This window comes from Dermacentor andersoni, chromosome 1 (genome assembly GCF_023375885.2).
Source record: "Dermacentor andersoni chromosome 1, qqDerAnde1_hic_scaffold, whole genome shotgun sequence".
NCBI classification, from domain to species: Eukaryota; Metazoa; Arthropoda; class Arachnida; order Ixodida; family Ixodidae; genus Dermacentor; species Dermacentor andersoni.
In genome coordinates this window covers 90,255,697-90,275,340 of record NC_092814.1, presented here as the reverse complement: position 1 = coordinate 90,275,340, position 19,644 = coordinate 90,255,697, and the positions used below count along the sequence as shown (strand labels likewise).

At 40.5% G+C, this 19,644-nt stretch overlaps 2 protein-coding genes across 4 annotated transcripts in view; one reads left to right on the top strand and one right to left on the bottom strand.

Annotated features, from left to right (window-relative positions):
- The window catches only part of Arms (Ankyrin repeat-rich membrane spanning), a 114,833-nt gene extending 107,379 nt beyond the window's left edge, over nucleotides 1–7,454 (top strand). For all 3 annotated transcript variants that reach the window (XM_050191674.3, XM_050191673.3, XM_055061755.2), the window contains one exon: nucleotides 984–7,454. In XM_050191674.3, the coding sequence (XP_050047631.1) occupies nucleotides 984–1,962 (979 nt within the window). In that variant the 3' untranslated portion in view covers nucleotides 1,963–7,454. The remainder of the gene's footprint in view (nucleotides 1–983) is intronic.
- Nucleotides 7,455–8,684: 1,230 nt separating this feature from the next.
- Nucleotides 8,685–19,644, bottom strand: part of bark (C-type lectin domain-containing protein bark beetle) — a 96,373-nt gene continuing 85,413 nt past the window's right edge. The window contains exons 11-16 of the mRNA XM_050191672.2: nucleotides 16,636–18,530; nucleotides 15,857–16,547; nucleotides 15,307–15,464; nucleotides 13,100–13,194; nucleotides 12,625–12,832; nucleotides 8,685–11,066 (exon numbers count right to left, since the gene is read on the bottom strand). Of these exons, the coding sequence (XP_050047629.1) occupies nucleotides 10,321–11,066; nucleotides 12,625–12,832; nucleotides 13,100–13,194; nucleotides 15,307–15,464; nucleotides 15,857–16,547; nucleotides 16,636–18,530 (3,793 nt within the window). The 3' untranslated portion in view covers nucleotides 8,685–10,320. The remainder of the gene's footprint in view (nucleotides 11,067–12,624; nucleotides 12,833–13,099; nucleotides 13,195–15,306; nucleotides 15,465–15,856; nucleotides 16,548–16,635; nucleotides 18,531–19,644) is intronic.

Genomic DNA, 19,644 nt, shown 5'->3' with positions numbered 1-19,644 from the left:
TATAAATAGCTTTTATTTTGTCCTGTCGCTGTCAACCCCTTGTGACTTTCAGTTATCTGCTAGGCAATGTTTAGGTTTGTCCACATTGTTAGAAAACCTGGAAAAACCTGCACTTTGAGGCACTATAGTAAGCACGAATTAACTGTAGTTCATTCTGTTGAATTGAAAGAATATCACTATTCTTACAACCCCGTGACAAAGGCTCTTATGTAATTAATACTTCTCACTAAACTAAGCACTTCATAGTGAAAATTTTCTTGAATATACTTTTTTAGAAGTCTATGAACAATATTTGCATATAAGAAGTTCCTTTTTCTTGTAATATTTTTGGGTTATTTCTTATTGCTGAAAGGGCTAATGCAACGTATCCAAAATTGAGTTGTAACACTGAATGGGTCATGCAGTTTAAGCTGGGAGTTGTAAAGTGGCTTATAAAGTTTTATAAGTAGAGTGTTCTCTACTTTGAAAAACTGCATCTGGAATGGTTCAAGCTTCACCCATGTTTTGAGAGGTATGCTATAACATGCTTGTTTCCATCACACTCGTTTGCTAAAATGAACCAATACCAACTCACCCAGTTCGCTGCTATTCTCAACTTTTTGTTCCATTCATTGGGATTTATTAGTTGCGACATGCGACAACCTTAATATTTCTGTTGTACTTTCCGATTTTCAACCCAGCTGATCTGCTTTGGCCACCTGTATTGACTGTCGAATTAAATTTGTGTTACATTTTTTCTGTATTGCTGCTTAACATGAAAATTGAAAAGCTTACACAATTAAGGATAAAAAGGAGAGGAGTTATTTTATATACCTAATTGGTTGCTTAGTTTGGGAAGCAATAAAGACCCCTCTTATAGCTGAGCTTCAGCTACTGGCACTTGGGTGTGTTCATACTGAAGTGCATCTAAGCTCCTTACTGTTGCAGCTTATTCTTAAGAGCACCAGCAAACTGTGTTGTAAAGGAAGCTCCTGCCTTTTCAGCTACTCACCACTGTCAGCCTCTGTTCCGGACTATGAATGGGGTGTGCAAGGACCAAGCGCCACAGTGTGCTGCAGCACTGATCTGCCACTTGAGAGCTATGGCGTGTCAGCACCACCTTCAATTGCTTCAAGCCCCAATGCTCCACCGCCAGGGTCATTCGACACTGCCTCCTTCATGGGTACATTGGATGCAGCCAGCCAGAAGCCACGCAACAAGCATCTTGATTCGGTCGTGGCACAGGAAGGCATGTCTCGCCGGGGCAGCCTGTCACGAGATGCAGCTGAGAGCAATCTGATTGACCACTGGAAAGGTCTGGGCAGTTCTGACTTGCAGCAGGAGCGTCACAGGCTGGAGACCTTATCACTCCCCAATGATGCAGCAGAGGATGAGAATGCCCCGCTTATTGAGGTTACAAGGCCCATGTTTCTTGCAACGATGGCATCGAGGGATGCAGAAAGCTCGTCGCGTAGAGAAAGGGAGTTCATTCAACCTTTTAAGCTTTCTCATGGCGCTAGGAGGTTCAACATTGAACGCCAGTTCTCTGTGGACGAGCGGTCTGACATTGACCCCGAGGAGCACAGGTTGGATGGGGCGAAATCCACGTCAACGGCATCCCTCACAATGCTCAAGAATAGTGCGGATGGGGCGACAGAGACATCAAGCCCAGCCACAGCACTTACTCCCCTGTCATCATCATCAGGGAGGTCCCCTGAGGCAGATCCGAAAGTGCGCCGCAGCTCTGTCCCTTCAGCGCAGCCTGATGAGCAGAGGAGCCCAGAAGATGGTGTGGTACCCTCACAAAGTACACCTTTCAAGCTTCCAGAACTGTCAAGCCGCACCTTTTTGCGGCAATTGACTGAGCAAGAGCAGAAAGCTGGCCAGCCATCACGTGAGGGAACATCATCTGACACTGTTGTCATTGCTGGTAAGGCCACTGATGCCAAGCATCTCTTCTCAAGCTCCGAGACTGTTATCTAGGCTGACAAGTCCTGGCGAAATATTGTTTTTTCAGGTACATTTCTTTGGCTTGGTGTTTTGCTTTCAAAGCTAATGCAAGTGAAAGCTCTCAGTAAGGGCAACATTTTCATTATGCATATAGTTTATAGGGAACAAAGATTATCAGGCCTTCAATAAGTTTTGTATGAAAGGCCACACATAGTATTTTTCTAGTCTAGCATTTCAATATCATAATGTGTGCTTCGCCACATTAGGAAAATGCTGTCATGTTACCTTATAGTGGGCATTTTGTTGCTAAATAGCAGCTGCTTTGTTGACTCTGATCTTTATATTATTCAGGGAATAGATATTGCATTTGTTGCCAAGTAAACTAGAAAACAAAAATTAATGATACGCTGTTCACAAGTAACCACCATTCAAATCTAAGTTGAGACACAAAAATGGTATTTTGTTCTGTTCCAAGGTGTTTGAATTAAGTTGGGCACAAGTAAAGATATTTTTTTTCAATGATAGTAAAACTTTGCAACATCTAGAACTAATTTGTGCATCTACATTTGAAAATGTTTGGTTTTATCCAATCACTAATTTCATCTTGTTTTTTTCCCAGTTACTATTCACATGAAATCAGTGTTTTTTGGTGAATGATTTGTTTACACAAAGGGTTTCTGAATACCTTCACTGTTTGTTTGCGTAACAGTTTACCTTTCTTCCCAGTGATTTCAACTCATATCTCTTGTGGCTGTTGGTTGCATTCTTATATCACTTGAAAGCGATTGCGCTTATAAACAATGCACAGAACACATTGTTAGGGCAGCACTATTATCAGACATGTGAAATGATTGTATACTGTTCACTTCATTTTACTTCAGGTTCTTTTAATTAAGAAGTAGACAGTTATTTTCATTATAGAATTGCAGCATTCGAGCTACTTCCACTAATAAATTTTTGACTTGTTCTCTTTTGGGCCCATGTCACATTCGCGATCTTGAAGCTGGCCTGTAATGAAAGCATGAGCAGAAACCTTGAAGCTAGCTCTGGTTTTAAAATATCAGTCTCCAAAATGGGCTATGAGGTGCATTGGCATTCCAGATGATAATTTCCCCAACGCCTCCCTTGTAGTCTGCAGGATAAAACTAATTGAAATGCCAATGCATTTACTATTGGCACACTTCAGGGAGGGATATGTCAAAACTGTCACTAGTATCAGGATTTCTGATGATTGGATGCATATCTGCTACCTGTCTTCATTTCTGCAATTGCAACTGCTGCCCTTAAATGTAGAATGGAGAACATTGTTAATTATCTGTCTGAACACTGCAACTTGTTGTGCAAGTAATGTCAATTTTTTCTACTAATGCCCCTGAACATGCAGATATGATACAGGTGTTCCATTAATCATAAATCATAAGATGAAGTCAAACCTTAATATAACAAACATGGATATAATCAAGTAAATCTGAAATTTAATTGACCATGCTGTTATTTAGTGAGTATTCTGCTGCTGTTACAAAACTGAAAATGCAAGAACAAAGTTGGTATTGGTTACATGAAGCAAATATTTGTTTCCTTGTAGCTCAAAGTAAGTATTCTGGTAACAGCAATGTCAGATACATGGCAAAAGCAACCTTAAATGCCATATCTTTAATGTATGGGTGCGTTTTGGCTACAGCTTTACTTGGGTGGCATGATTTTTCATATTTTTACAGAGACGTTACAGCGACTTAAAGGGACACTAAAGGCAAATACTGAGTTGATGTGGACTGTTTATATACCATTCCAAAAACCTTGCAACGCTTGTTTTGTGCCAAGAAAAGACTTAGTTTACGAGAAAATTGCATCTGAGGGGTCCGGATACCTTTTTCGTAGTTCAAATATCCTGCCATCCAACCGGGGTAGTGGTGACGTTGCATATGCCATCACCGCCCTTTGCTGCCATCTGTGAGTAAAACGGTGCCTGACAGATGGCGGTACAGTTTTTTGCCCAAAATGCAAGCACGCGGTCATGGTGAAACCAAGGAGTTTAGTTAAGACAGGTCAAGACATTTAATCGTTATAATAGTGTAAATGTGGATGATTGTAGCCTTGTAAGCAATTGCGAACAATTCAAACCACTAAAAAAATTGATCAGAGAGAATACCCATAAGGATTCGTCGGAGCTCCATAGAAAATGCATGGAGTTGCTTATAACAGCTTTAAATTTGGGGATGGGCAAACTACAATTTTCCACCCGCAAATTTCATGTTATCCCACACCAAAATTTCCAGTTGGCCCACTGCTAAACTAAGTTGGCCCATCCCCAAATTTCAGTTTCCCCACACCTAACTTTCAGTTGGCCCACCCCTACATAAGCTTGCCCATGCATTTTCTATGGAGCCCTATGTATCCCTATGGGTACTCTCTCTAATCAATTTTTTTTAATTAGTTTAAATCGTTTCTAATCGCTTATAAAGCTACCAAGTATCTACATTCACATTATTATAGCAATTAAATATCTTTGCAAATTACGCATTTTTGTGCAGATACAAGGCATTACACTACACTTTTTGTGTGACAGAGCTGGGGTACTCGCCAAAGAATAGTTACTTATTGAGGAACTCGAAAATTTAAAGCGCATCCACACCTGCTTACTAGTACCCACTAGTACTTAACGCTCGATCAGGCTGCATGCATATTTGAGCACAGCTCGAGCACGCTGCAATAAGCTAGCGGTGAAATTCCAGCCCAACCACATGCAGCGACGTGCCAATGACTATTCAAGGCGTAAGTTTAACATAGAGACACGTGTAATGTCGAAGTCATGTACGTGCACCTTCCCAATGGTTCCCAACTGAAGAAAATGCCCACTATACAAGCGGCTGTAAGCAAACAAAGAGATAGGCGTAATTATAGGTGAAATGTTTTATTCCTGACATCTTCTTAAGAGGAAGCTTTAGCTCAGGCCCAACTCTGACACGGCCTATTCAAATGCATGTAAAAGGCAAAAACGTTTTTATGAGATAACCCCTGGACCGACTTTAATGAAATTTGTTGCATTTGAAAGAGAAAGTTAAGTTCTAGTGACTGCTGGAAGCAGAATTTCGATTTAGGGCTTGAATTTTCTTAAAAGGATTTTCAAATATTTGGCCGTTTGAAAAAAATAGAAGCGCGAAGTTTACAAATTCATAGCTCTGCATAGAGAACTGATATTGCGGTTCTGTAAACGGCATCCATTAAATCATTCAAAGCGGACAAATTCGATATGTCATTTTACATGTTACGTGAATTTGTTACGTTCATTACAAGAGTTCTGCAAAAGTTGTATTTCCCTATTACTAAATTTTTTTATATTCATGTGTAACATATCAATTTTGTCCGCTTTAGATGTACTATTAGATACAATTCACATAATTGTATTATCATTTTTCGTTATTGAGTTACAGAGTTGTAAACTTGATAGTTTCGTCTTTTGAATTTTTGCCAACTTTTAATAAAAAATTGACGACCTAACTCGAAAATTCGAGACCAACAGTCACTAGATTTTAAGTTTTGCTTTTAAATGCAACAAACCTCATCACATTTGGTGCAGTGATTGCCGAGAAAAACGAATTCTCCTTTTACATGTATTTAGATAGGAGCACCCGAGATAAAGCTTCCTCTTAAGCCGATTTGTACAACCGAAAGTAACACACGATCTGCAGCACCTACTGAGGTGCTGCAATGCTCTAAAGAAACATGCCACAATCATTAAATACTATTACAACAGCAGCGCAGCAGCACACTTCGTGCTCTGCTATGACTAACCACAGCGGCATGGCCTTTTTGCCCGAGCAATATGACGGCAACTGGGGTTTAGTATATAACCTCCTTAGGAGAGACCAAGCCAAGGCAAGAGTGGTGGATTTGCCACTGCAGCAGTTTTTTGGCCAAGTGGCATGGACCGTTGGGGCATCCCACGACATCACATGGAAGTTGAATTCTCTGCTACTTCTAATTTGTGCGAGTTTCACGAGCCAGCAAAACCAGCGCAGCGCTACGCGATAACGAAACTACTGAAATACAAAAGCGCAGGCGGCACAGAGTCGAGCAAAAACGAAACCTTTCAACTGCCTGCACCGTCAAGGGTAATCTCAATGAGGCCTTTTTTTCTTTTTCTAAAACTGAAATAGAACTGGACAAGTAGCATTTTATTTCATTTTGTAATGCAATAATACTGGGATGTTTTTGTAACGAGTGGTTGAGTACTAGTGACAGAATTTAACTAAGGAGTACTTTTGTCATCAAGCAAGTACTTGAATGTCCCAGGGGAGTCTCTAATCATGTCCTGCATTTACCTCAGGCTCTGTTCATGATAATATTGACGCCTTAGAGATTCTCGAGCACCAATCTATCACTTAAGCTTGACTTACTATTTGCCTTTAATGTCCCTTTAAGCATTAACCTACATATAATCGCCGCCGTCTTATTGGTGTTCTCATTTCATCCTCTTCTTGCCTTCCCTATGCAGTCTGCATCTTTTAAAGCGCTCTTAGATGCGGTGAAGAGTTGATGCTAGTGAATGTCAGAAGTATTCAATTACCTGGTCACAGTACAACATCTAGGCAACATGTATAGTGGGTAAATTAATGTTTAGCTATAAAGTCACGGCTACCTGCTGTATCTACATAGCACGTTTATTTGACATGCTGAAGGAATCGCACTTCAGGGGGCTTGTAACTCCTTCAAATGTGATCAGCAATTGGTAGGTCATAAGTTCTTGTTGTGATAGACACAGAGATGGAAGCAATAATATTGTGGAACAGCCCTTTAGTAACAAGGAAATTTTGGGGCCTCTAAAATTTAAAGTTGGAAATCTTTTACAAAATAGTGTTTTACATTATACTCATGATGACTGCTTCACTTCACCAGCCATCTATGTATATACAGATTCAGTTGTGCCATGCTGGCAGTTCAATAATGCATTTTTAAAACTTTCCAGGCATTTTTTTACCAGGAATATCTTGTAATCAAAAGTAAAATTATGCTGTTTTTGCAATGTCATACATCTGTGTATCTCGCCATTAGAATATTTACAAAACTTTGAACATTTATAAGCTGTGTGGTGACTTAGGGTCACTCAGGAATAAATATTGCCTACTACTAGCCATGTCTGCACTCTTTTGACATTTTTTGTAAGCTAGTCCATGCAGAGCACAAGCAATATTATATGACGGCCTCTCCATGTTCCCAGTGAGGAGTTGATACCAAGTCATGTAGAAGCAAAGAGAGGTACTGTACTTGACATTCAAGTGCTGTGCTTTTTTCTGCATTTACATATTTCGCATTTATTTATCTTTGGTTTTGTTTTCCTAAGTTTAGCCTTAAGAGAAGATTTAGTGCTGTGCTATAACTGTAGACATTTGCTTAATTCAAGTATCTGCAAGCGCTCTTGATAATGTTCTTGGCATTGTATAGTATGTTAAAGGGCACAAGAAATTTATGGCTTTATGGCTCAGCCAAACTGGGTATATTTGTGCTGAATAAATTGTTTTGTTACATTTGCTGTGTGCGTGTGAATGAGCTAAATCAAAAGGTGGCAACAGATGGTTCACAAGTCGCATGAGGCCAGCAAGGCATTACCATATGGACTACTGCACAGTTTTAAATGTGTGTTTGTACAAACATATATTGCACTCTTAGCCACACATAGGGTCAGAAATAGTATTTCTACTTAGCATAGGCCACCACCATTACAATTTGGGATATGCCATAATTGAGTGTTTGTGCAGTGCAAACTTGGGTGACTGAATGTGGCTGGATTGGGCCAGTCTGTGAACGTAAAGGTTCTGCTGCTTCCCACCATCTGGCAACACTGCTAGAATGGCAGTTTTGAAAACATATACTTAAATGTGAGCATCAGTTCATGTCATTACTCTTGCTCTTCATACAGAAACAACTTTATTGGAGAAATTCCTTATTTTCTTTGCATTGTAGTAAACTTGCACTTATATATAAAAATTGGAGGAAAGGGCATGAGTTTTAAGCCTAGAATGAGCTTTAGTTTATTGATTAGTAGATGTCGTGGTTATAATAGAGCTAATAGCTTTGTTATTGGGATTTGAATTAGAACTGGAAGAGAGAACAATAGTTTATGGTACCATCACAATGTTAGTGGTATTTATGGAGGCTGCACTGAATCAGGCTCATGCAATCGTCACTGGCAATGTACTCCTTTTAGTGACATATGGGCTCTTAGCTACATTGGAATGCCTACAGTAAGAGGCAGTGATAACATTTCATAAAATAAAACCACAGTTATTGTGCAAGGGGATCGCACCACAGTCACATAAATCTTTACACCAGTATGTGTAGTGTCTACCGAAGAACCACCACTTGGTGAGCAGTGTGTCCCAAATATTAAATACCAAATGCCAAGCGAGACCCATGAGTGTCAAATATCACTTCGTGCCATGTGTTTGCTATACTGGTAGGGCACTGCAATTTCATACAATGCCTGTTGCACATTCTGCAGGGCATTCAATTTTAATTCATAAGGGTCATTCACTGACCATTGTCCATGTTTTGTAAGGTGAGCACAAGACTCCAGGATTCTTTTTAACTGCTGCAGTTTTGTATGAGCTATTATTATTATTATTATTATTATTATTATTATTATTATTATTATTATTATTATTATTACTGCCTTTTACAGCAGCAAAAATCAGTCTGGCATGTTGGTGGTTGTAGAAGTGTTCTTAGATTCAGTAAACATCAAGGGCAAGGCAATGTACAAATGTAGGTTTTATTTGGACAGTGATACCAGGATAAATTATTCACCTGGAGCTGCCTCTTAAATGAATTCACATCCTAAAACACAAAGGACTGCACAAGGTATCTTTCTTTCTTGGCACAGGAAAGTCATGCTATGTGTTTATGTCGCTCGATACTATCCAGTATAGTCCAAGGATAACTACTTCCACATTGCTGCATATATGGTAGTGTACATGGCATGTACAATGATGAAAGCACACAAAAGTCATCAGCAGCCTTGGGGACATTTTGGGACACAAGTGCTGAAATAATGCTGTTGGCATGAATACTGACTAGGTAGGCAGTTATCAGTAAGTACAAACTTCAAAAAAAGCAGTTTTTACAATATATAACATTCACACTGGTTCTGTGCACTACACAATAACATGAGCATAAAATGGGACTACAGCTGCTGGTGATGGTGATGCCATGCACAGCATTGCACAATGTTTACAAAGACTTGTGTGCATAGTGAGGAAAACCTTCAGCAGCAACTGAAAAGTTAACAATACTTGTTAACAAGAATTTGTGAGCAAAATGCTTAAGAGTTGAACAGGGCCTTCTATTAACAAAATCGTCAACCAACAGCTCTGTGGACGGATGTGATAAGGCACTTGGCTATGTTTGTGTATTGGGCACTGAAAGACAGCAAGCAGGCAATAAAGCACACTAACACTCGTATTGACAAATGTTTCTTGAATCAGCGCTCTTCCTTAGCTGTGATGAGTAGAATGTAACACCAGTCCTCAAGTTAAGCCGCTATGCTTCAACAACGTTCCTCTGCAAACTCTGTAATGACGAGTTGCTTGAGAAATACCCTTATGCTCCAGAGGCTTTGAGTGGACATTGGGAAAAAGCGTTACTGAAGCACATGACTACTTCAGTCATGGAGCAGCACAGCTCTGCTTGTAGGAGGAGTGGCAAGTAAAAAAACTTGTGAATATAGCCATAAGTCCACCTATGAACACAGCAGCGCACTCTTTATAGAACCTTCAGCAGAGTTGCGCACAGTACAAAGAAGCACCAACAGTGTTCCTTGCTCTTAGAGCGGGCAGAAACACAGCACTGGCATATTTCCTGTGATGATGCAACAAAGAATGCCACCACTTTCTCAAATATGTTGTACTCATTGAGAGACCAACTTAATCTTTCTTTTTGGCTAAAATTCACACTTCATGAATGTCCTACAGTCACACGAAAATTCTCTCATACAAAAGAAGGAATGTTTGAAACTATTACTTTTTACAATGCGGCAGCAGTTGTGTGTACAGTATGGTCTTAAAAATACATCACCATGGAATGAGCACAAATTTCACAGTGCTTTCTAAAGTCTTTCTTTTTTATGGTTGTATGGCCTCTATTTTGAGATCGACACTGCAGCAGTTTTGATTTGTAGATGTCACTGGACCAGCAGCAACATGGGCTGCCACAGTCATGTAGCACAGGTATCACCGGCACCACAAGTCAGTCTGGCTGGAAGCACCAGCTGTTGGTGGCCTTGCCATAACAGAACAACACAGCCAAGCCACAATGAAAGCTTTCAAGTTCTTTGGATTGCACCATGCCTCAGAGCATAACGCTGGCGCATGATGCACCTTTCTCTCATGGGGAAAACTACATGGCTGTCTCCAGGGGTTGTCGCCTGTAGTAGTTGTCAGTGTTTGCATAGTGTGATGGGGGGTATGGATCTGGCCTTTTGAACGTGTTGTCAGATGGGTCCATAGGAACAACCTGTGGTGTCTCTAGTGATCGCTTCATGTCTAGTGTTGAATCTGTTCCAGAACTCCAGTCTCGGGATGCATCTAGCGAATCATCGTAGCCACCAACAGAGCGGTCCATGTACCCACGGTTTTCATAAGTAAGGTCAAACGTAGGGTGCTGTAAGTCTGTTGCACCTTTCCTTGCTTCCGGCACAGTTGTGGGGTACTTTTCTTCAATATCACTGCTGTAGTCCAAGGCAGGATTGCGAACTTCATGCACTGTATCATCATAGCTGCGGCTATCATCCAGGTCATAAGTATACTGTTTAGCAACAGAGTCTGTGCTTCCATTGTGTTTAGAAGGGTGCACAGTAAGTCGAGGTGGTGTGCTTGTTGGGGTGTCAGCAAGGGCCCGCTCAATACGATGTTTGTAGTCAGAAAAAAAGGCATCCCGGTCAAGTGAGCGGTTGGAGGCTGAGCGAATTGAAGCTCGTATGGAGTTCTGTCGCTGAAGATGTTGTTTGTGACGTTCTTGTGACTTGCACCACCAAAAACCAAGAATTATGCAGACACAAATCAGCAATACTCCCAGCAGCGACATGGCAGTGATGGAAACAGGTTCCTGGTACCAGTAGTCACTCCGCACCACAATTTCTTGTGCTGCAATGAGAGAGAACCTGATTAGTGTCTAAAATCAGTTCATTTATAAACTGTTTGTACTCTGTCAGCCAAGACTCCCATCGAGTGTTGTTTTTGGCTTCAGTGTCAACTGTAGCTCGAACATTCTTTATGGCATTTATTGATTGCAGTACAATCAAGACAGACTGCCCATATGAAGCACATAGCTTTAAGTACTTTTAACATAATCCTTCATCCAGAGAAAACTCACAAACCTATGCATTATTTTGCTTGCAGCTTTCTTTTTTGCTTAATGTTGTTTCATTTAACTTTCACATACATTCTTAGTTCAAAATGGAACTACATTTCAAAAGGAACCAAATTAAGTTACCACATGTGCATCATGGACAGGGGTTAATTCCACCTCTCCACCTTGTGCGTTTCTGCAGAACTGATTTGCCACATTCGGTGTCCTTGTACGTACAGTTGTCGATTAATTCTGTTTTTCTCATTGATCTCCTGGCCTCCTCATAAGCTCAGACCACCCTAGGAAGGCATTGGATCTGGGTTCAATCCACAGACTAATTTTTCTCTGACTGCGAAGGCCTTGTTTCTGAGAAGGCCACATGGATTTCTTCTTTTTTTTTTAATTGTAGCTTCATGCTGCTGTCGGCTAGATGACAATTTTCCTTTCAGGGTGATTCCTTGGTTGTCACGCCTTGTCAAGCCCCACCCCCTCCTCCTCTCTAACCCCTAACCAACGGTGCCTTCTGCAGCTCATCTTCACCCTGTAGCAGCTAGCTACTTTAGTTGATCAAGACTAAAGGTAGCGCGCACTTATGATCAACATTTGATGCTTTAATTGCTCTTCAAACAACTGCTCTTTCACAGTCATCCGTGTGTTCTTGCTCAGAGGTAAATATTACCCCTCACCTCCTGTTTGCATGCCCATGCGAACTATATAGTGTATACTGTACATACTGTATGCCAGTGCATGCCTTTATTATTTTATTTGAAAACATGACAGGCCAATAATTTTTAATCCAAGGGCCCCTGAACCTTGAACCTAAAGGAACAATCTGTGTGAGGATATTATTCAAGAAATGCTCAGGCAGCATTTCAGTTTTGTTTTTCAACAACCTAGCCAAAACAAAAGAAACTACTAATAGCAACCTTTGTACACTGTTAGGTAGTGCGGATGTCGCAAGCCAGTGAGATCACCTGCTAATGTGATAGCAGTCACCCAGTTGATGTCAGATGAGCAGGGATGTTTTAAAATGTGCGATACTGTAGTGAGCAAGCAAGACATAATTGTAGGTTTTATGCACGACTGTTAAACATGCCTGTCCACAAGAACCTTGTCTATCACTCAGTGCATGAGAAAATTACAAAGTATATGCACAATGACTGTCCACAAGAACTTCACCTGTAATTCAATGCATTTGACCATGACTGCAAAATTTTATTTTATGGTCTCTCCCAGGCCAAATTTTATGTACTGCTTAGCCTTAATTAAGGATAGTTAAGCTGTACTTCAACTAGGTTGCTATGCTCAGCTCACATTTAGTGCAGATAAACCAAGCATAGGAGTAGCACTCGCCTCTTTCACAAAGAAATGGAAGTCTGTCATTGCAGTCATGAGCCCACACACTTCCTCGGTACAGTACAGCACACTGGTCCAACGGAATGTCCAGTGACTGCACCCAGATACGTTCATAAAACCAGTCGAAACCTTCTTGCCAGGTGCTGATGTACTGCATCAGCTTTGTCAATTTCTGCTTCAAGTAAGGCATTGATGAAGCGTCCAGCTATAACAAGTGGGGAAAAAGACGGTACTGGTGAATAAATGAATGGGTTATATGTTAATAATATGATAAAGTGTAGAAGTTCAGAGTACGAGAAGCAGCTTTTTAAGATGAAAAAAAGAAAGAGAGAGATAAATCTTGGAAATAACATATACGAATACATAGCATACCTGGCCCAACATTGTGTTTTTCTTTCTATCCATTAATTGTTCAGATAGCCACGTACTACCATTTTCTTTTTTTAAACCCAGCATTTGGACTTTTGCTTACCTGACAAAATCGCTTAGCTTCCTCATGAGTCATTGGTCCTGGTATATATAAGAAACAAGTATCTTCTATCATTTCCCAGCCTCCCATGCAGTTTCCTATAAAGGAAAACAACAGAACTATTATCAGACAGTGAAAGTGCAGTGGAAATGCTGCTGCCACACAGCTTCCATTAAAAAGGAATAAGCTCTTTTTTTTTTTTTTTTTTTTAAAGCTTCATAACCTCCAAAGTGCCGTTAAGTTAGCTTGCGTTTTTGGTGCCTTGGAGGCTGGGGCAAGTTGGTGGTAATTCAATGTTTTGGAAAGTAACAGCTGTTACTTTCCAAAAAGGCAGTAGTACTACAGTCGAACGCTTTTGTAGCAAAGTGCTTTGGGCCTCCGAAATCATTCGTTATTCAGGTCACTTCATTGTAAAGATCACGCGCCGCACAGTCCACAATAGAACCAGAACAAAATTATTCCTTCATTATACAGGTCATTTTTTGTAGAGGCATTGGTTGTAGAGGCACTCGACTGTACTTGGTGTATGTGATATACTAAAAGTCAAAGCTAATGCTGAAACAGACAACATGTTGCTTGTTATGACACATATACCAAGATGCCAAGCCGTCTCACATAAAAAAATAAAGGGGGGGGGAGAAAATAAAAGAAGGACATTTAAGTGCTTGTACATACTTTATGCATAGGTGAGGCAAAGAATACTAACTGCACAGCTTTGTAGAAATGCTCACACATGCAGTGCACGCAGAAGCAGTGCAAATTTATTGCACAATATATTCATGCTCATTGGGAAGCCCGTTGGTGACAGTAGGCCAGTGTTACTAGATTATTAGAGGTCCCCCAAGTAATCTTGAACATTTTGATTCATCAAGAGGAGCACACAGAGCATTTAGTTCTGACAATTTAGGCAACACTGCATGACTCAATGCACTCCTGATGCTCTATGGCAGTGGCAGACTCAACCACTGTCCCATGACATTGCTAACAATGTCAGTACACTTGCAATCGAATCACTCAGCCAATGTTTCGAGAAACTCTGCAGGAGCTACTGGTGCTAGTAGATATAAAATATACAGAAATTCTGAGGATTATACACAGCTACACTGGAAAAAAAAACAGTGTTGTCAAAACAAATATTCTGACGCAAGTACACGGAAGCTACGGAAGTACCGAGAAAGGGTAAAAAAGTTCAGGGGAGGTGGAAGAAAGAGGAAAGAACTTATGGTCACTTCATTTGCCTGTATAGCTCAGTTTATGAAGTTGGGTAGTTAGTTCAGTTTCAATATTATACAAACCACACAAATGATGACAGAGAGAGGTGGATGACATAGCACGCCTTTTATGCACCTTTAAAGGGGCACTAAAGCGAAACACTAAGTTGGATTTGGAAATTACACTTCTAGAATGCTGAAAATGGCAGTCCTACCATATGTGAGGAGTTGGTAAGGAGTAAAAGTGCAAAAATAAAAGACTGATGGAGATGCCACCTTGGGTGATCGCACACTAGCTGCCCACAATGTCATGGATTTTGACACCATCTGGTCGGGACTAATTAACATTTTGTTGATAAAAAAGGATTACATTGAACTCTAAAAGGAAACAAAGACTCAACCTAGTGAGTTTTGAGAACTGAAATGGCCCAATACAGGCCCAAGTAGTTTTAGCACTGATGTACCAGCACTGAAGTTTGCACATGAAATTAAAAAAGAGAAATGCTTGGCTTCAATTACTCATCTAGTAATGAATCCTTTTTTGCCAAATAAATGAAAACATAGTTTTGAAATAATACTTAGTAATGCTGTGTCAGTTTAGGATCACACTTTAGTGTCCCTTTAAAGAAAGTGGCCAGTGCCAGTTCAGAACAAAATTTTTAATTGACTGTGGTGCAAAGGCTGTTGAAAGGCACAGGCTGAAAACATGCACACCCCACTTGTTCTACAGAGCTAAATCGCCGAACTTTTTTGCTAGAAGTAACATTGCAATGGCAGTGCTGCAGCCACATGCAACATAGCAGTACTGCAACGTATGCTTAATGCTGTCATTAACACAGAACAGCTTCAAATGAGAAGTTGCTTTCTTTTTGGCAAAGCAACCTTCAATACTGGTTGATTAAGCTATGTAAACCAGAATTCCTTAGGGGATGTGCTGCATCTCTAGATAATTACACTGTGCACTTATATTTTAGCATCTTACAGTGCATGCACACTTACCACTGATCACAGTGTCGTTATATTCCAAATGTGGCTGAAACCGAACCTCCAATAGTTCTGGCTGATCACTTCTGTCATAAATTCTTCCCACCACTGCAGATGTGTCCTTGAATCCCCACCAGTTGTTTTCAGCATCAACAAAACTGCTATTCTCTTGCCTGTATTGAAATAACAATAACAATAGCACCAGTCATTTAAAATTTATTGCAGAAAAGAAAATTTTCTTCAAACAGCAGTGGCACTACAGCGCCGATCACTGAAGGACAAACACTGACAATACAGCACAGCATAATTTTAGGTTCATTGCTTGTAAATGGCATGTCATCACAACGTAGAACACGACTGACTGTACATCAGAACTTTAAATGAGCTAGCCTTTTTTAAGTTTTCAGTTTTATTAATTATTCTTCAAATTTTCTGTCTGTTATTAATAACTTGTATCTTGTTCCCTTCAACACAGGTTACCTTAATTTGGTATTATCAAATTTTAATGCAACACCTCAGTGGAATTGACTTATACAAGAGAGTCAAACTGCAGAACTGTACTTACTCTGTATTGTTTGCTGTGACCATTTCAAAGTAGTTGAGTCTGTTCAAGAAGTAATTTTTGGTGAACTTTTGTCCAGAGCTTTCAGCCAACACGGTTGCCTTGAGTTCTTTTGCAGAGGCTTCATTATCCCACAGCCAGTTATGGTACACTAATTGTCCTGAAGACTGTGTCTTCTCGAAGCCAAGGACACTCATTTGCCGGTATCCTTCACTTTCCACAATCATATTTTCACTGAAGTTGAATGTCACTTTCTCCAACACAACATTGTCCCTGAAGGCAGCACTTTCTCTTGCAAAGTAGTTGCGATACACATGCAGATACTGGTACATCCCAGTCTCTCCACTGCAAACATAGAGGCTTTCTCTGTTTTTATTTTGGGTAAAGAGGTTGTTGTGGACATAGCCTTTTAGTGCTGATACCGAATTTGTTGAGCTCACAAATATTCTAAGGCCACCCTGATTATGCATGAACAGGTTTCTTAGAATGTGCATTTCCATAGAGTTCTGAATGTCAAAAAAGACAGCAGCCTCTGAGGAACTGAAATTTCCAAACAAAGCATCGCCATTGTCTTCAAATCGGTTGCCATGAAGTGTCAAGATGGGTGTTATTTCACCTGCACTACGATACGCAACTGCTCCACGGCGGTTCTTGTTAAAGTAGGATGCAGTAATGTTGTGCTTGCTGTCACGAGCTATAAAAGAAAAGGTGAAGCTTTCATTAGTCTTTAAGCACACTTCACGCTAACCTGCTATTATGTATAGGTACTTCAATGCACTTACCTGTTATTGTCTGTAATGGAATGGTCACCACTTCAGCAATGAATCCATTGAGACCACTTGCTCCGGTTGCATGTAGTTTGACACTAAGAGTGGTTCCTTGAGACCTGTAGAAAGTCATCTGGGCCATGTTTTCCTTTAATTCAGTTCCAACACTGATATAACCAATCCTTTTCACTGTGCTGTTGAAAACATCGCCATCAAAAATACTGATGCTGTCTGGATGAGGAGTGAATTCTGTCGAGTTGAAGAGGTTGAACTGGAGTATTCTGAACCCAACCTTCTGTGACAGCCGAGACTTGCTAGTAAATATCTTGATGCATTCTACTGGGCGATTGTCGTACTTGTAGTATAGCAACACTTTTCCACCAACGGGGAATGCTTTATTGTTGTCACAGATATCAACAAGGCCAAAGATATTGTAGGGAATGTCAACAGGTCCTAGTGGAATGTAGTTTAGTCTGTCTGCTGTTGATGTCTGACCATTAAGAGTGACAAAATTTATGCCAGTCCCACGATTGTGCGTTATATTTACTGCATGTATATACTGATAACCTGGGGATGCTATGATGTCAATGCCATTTGAAGCGCATTCTGAAATGTTCAGGTGCTCTAGAGTTACATCTCTCAAGACAACCTGCACAGCTGGCCCCTTTTCGTTGTGGAGTATTCCTGCCTTGCGGATGTGAACATTGCGGAGAGACGAGGTTGGAGGCGTGTAATACCGACTGCTTGCATACACTCCACCCCCTATGCCAGTCGGGGCTTTGTAATCTGGCACAGAAAATCGAATCCCACCCCAGAAGTCTTCCTCTGGAGCTGTCAATTCCTCACCACAGTGGATGTATACAAACTTACGATCATATGGTGAGCAGGCATAACTGTGCTCACCATAGCCATTCAGGCGTAATTCACAGCTCGAGAAAGAGGACTCATGGCCACTGCACTGCAGTGGATGCGGCCATGAGTTAATGATGGACAGTTCCGTTGGGCCGAGCTCATGCCGGTACCCTCTGTCAGTCCACACATCAAGTATTCCAAAACCAAGTTCACGACAAACAACTTCTGCATTGCGCTCAGTGAATCGTTGATCACAAACTGGCACCCACTGCAGTGTTGTTGAGTTGAAAAACTCAAGAAAGCCATCTCTTCTGTTTGCACTGCAGGCCTGATCAATGCAAAGTCTGACGGATCTTCTTGGCAATGCTCTTTTGTAGCGAAAACTGGGTTGCAACTGCTTGAATGGGCCCATTCTTATTGGAGACCAAGGTCTTCCAACAGCATTAAGGTCACCAAGGACAAGGATACCAACACTAGGATAGAACTGAAGTTCCACACCTTCTAGAATGGTCAATGTTGCATTAGGAAGAATAGTAAGGTCGCTTTTCACAATATATGGAGAGTTTCGCTGGTACAAAGTTAAGGACTTAAGAAGCCGTCCGCCAAGCGGCCTTGATGTATCCATTCTGTATCCCCATTCATTCAGTTCATCATAATGCAGCAGGGGCCCATTAAACTCTGCTCGAGCCAGGTATGGTGAAAAATCTGCTGCTGCATAGCCATTCCAGTCGTCAAGGTCAAAGACTCTTGACCTGATATCAGAAGCATTCAAGGAACCCCACCAGTTTTCTGCAACATTCACTGCATTGTTTAGTGAACTTGTGAACACACCGGCAAGGAATTCATACTCATGAGCTGGATTGACCAAAAGATTCTGAGTGATGTTAATGCGCTGCACTCCTCGAATGCTTACAGCATAGCTGCTTGGCTCATAATGGTCTGATGTCATACCGCTGCTTGCATCTGGGTGGTTGTTTTCAAGGAAGTTGTAGTAGAAGTTTGCAGCAACAATACTGAAGCGTTCAGAATGGCTCTCCAGCTTGAATTCAACAACATATCTGAAATAAATTTAGGAACAATGTCAATTATAGGTATGTTGCAAGATCAAAATGAAGATATGAAATGTGACAGGATAATTTTTTCAATTAAAAGCATGACTAACAGCTGTTACAACCTACTGCATCTACAAATTGTCAGTTTTCTTCAAACTATATATTAATACAAAAGGAATAGCATGAATTTTATTAAAGCTTGCACACAGCACACACATGTGCACAGAGCACACATATATTGTGGCATACATATTCACTTTATTAATGATCATTTATCAAAATACTAGGAACAGCAACAGAAACTAAAAAGCAACCCACTGTTTTTGCATCACAGGACTTTTTCAGCGACTGCTTCATGAACTTTTCTGAATAAACTTGCTCGAAGCAGGTACTCCTGTAGTGTGTGGCGTTTTATGTGGCCACAAAAGTGCGACAGAGGTATACAAAGGTACTATCAAAATTTGTTTACTGTACTTTTTATTTTACAACCTTGCGCAGCCCCATCTTTCGCATCTTTAAAACTTTACCGCAAACAGAATCCATGTTTTCCTAAAACTTGATGCATCATTCATAAGATCGTAGAATGAGCAAAAATTTGTAAAGTTTATGAAAAATTTGGGAGGGTTGGTAAGTATGCTTAAGCACGAAGAAGGGAAAACAAGAGTTAAAGAAAAAAGGATGATGTGTGCAAGGTGCCAATCAAAGGTATAGTGATGAATAGTTCTTTTGATGTGTTGTAAAATTTTGTGCCCAATCTTATCATTAGTGGACTTGGAACTGATTGCCTCCACTTGACATCATAAATCTCCCCAAGAAAAGCACAGCCCTTAAGGTGTTCACAATGATTGGTTTTCTGGCACTATAAGCTGCAGCCAGCTAAGAAGACAATACTGGTGCCTCAATACTCAGCAAAAGCATACACGACCTGCATGTAGCCTGTATAATATTTGTGGAAAAAAAGAAAAAAAACTGAACAGATGCTTAAAGAAACAATTTTCTATTGGTTCACAAGTATAGGTATCAACACGCCCAGCAAGAAACTCTGCTAAACTTGTATAGTATACCAGTGTATCCGGATTGCTTTTGATAATTTAGAAAGACTTGAGGGGGCACAGATAGA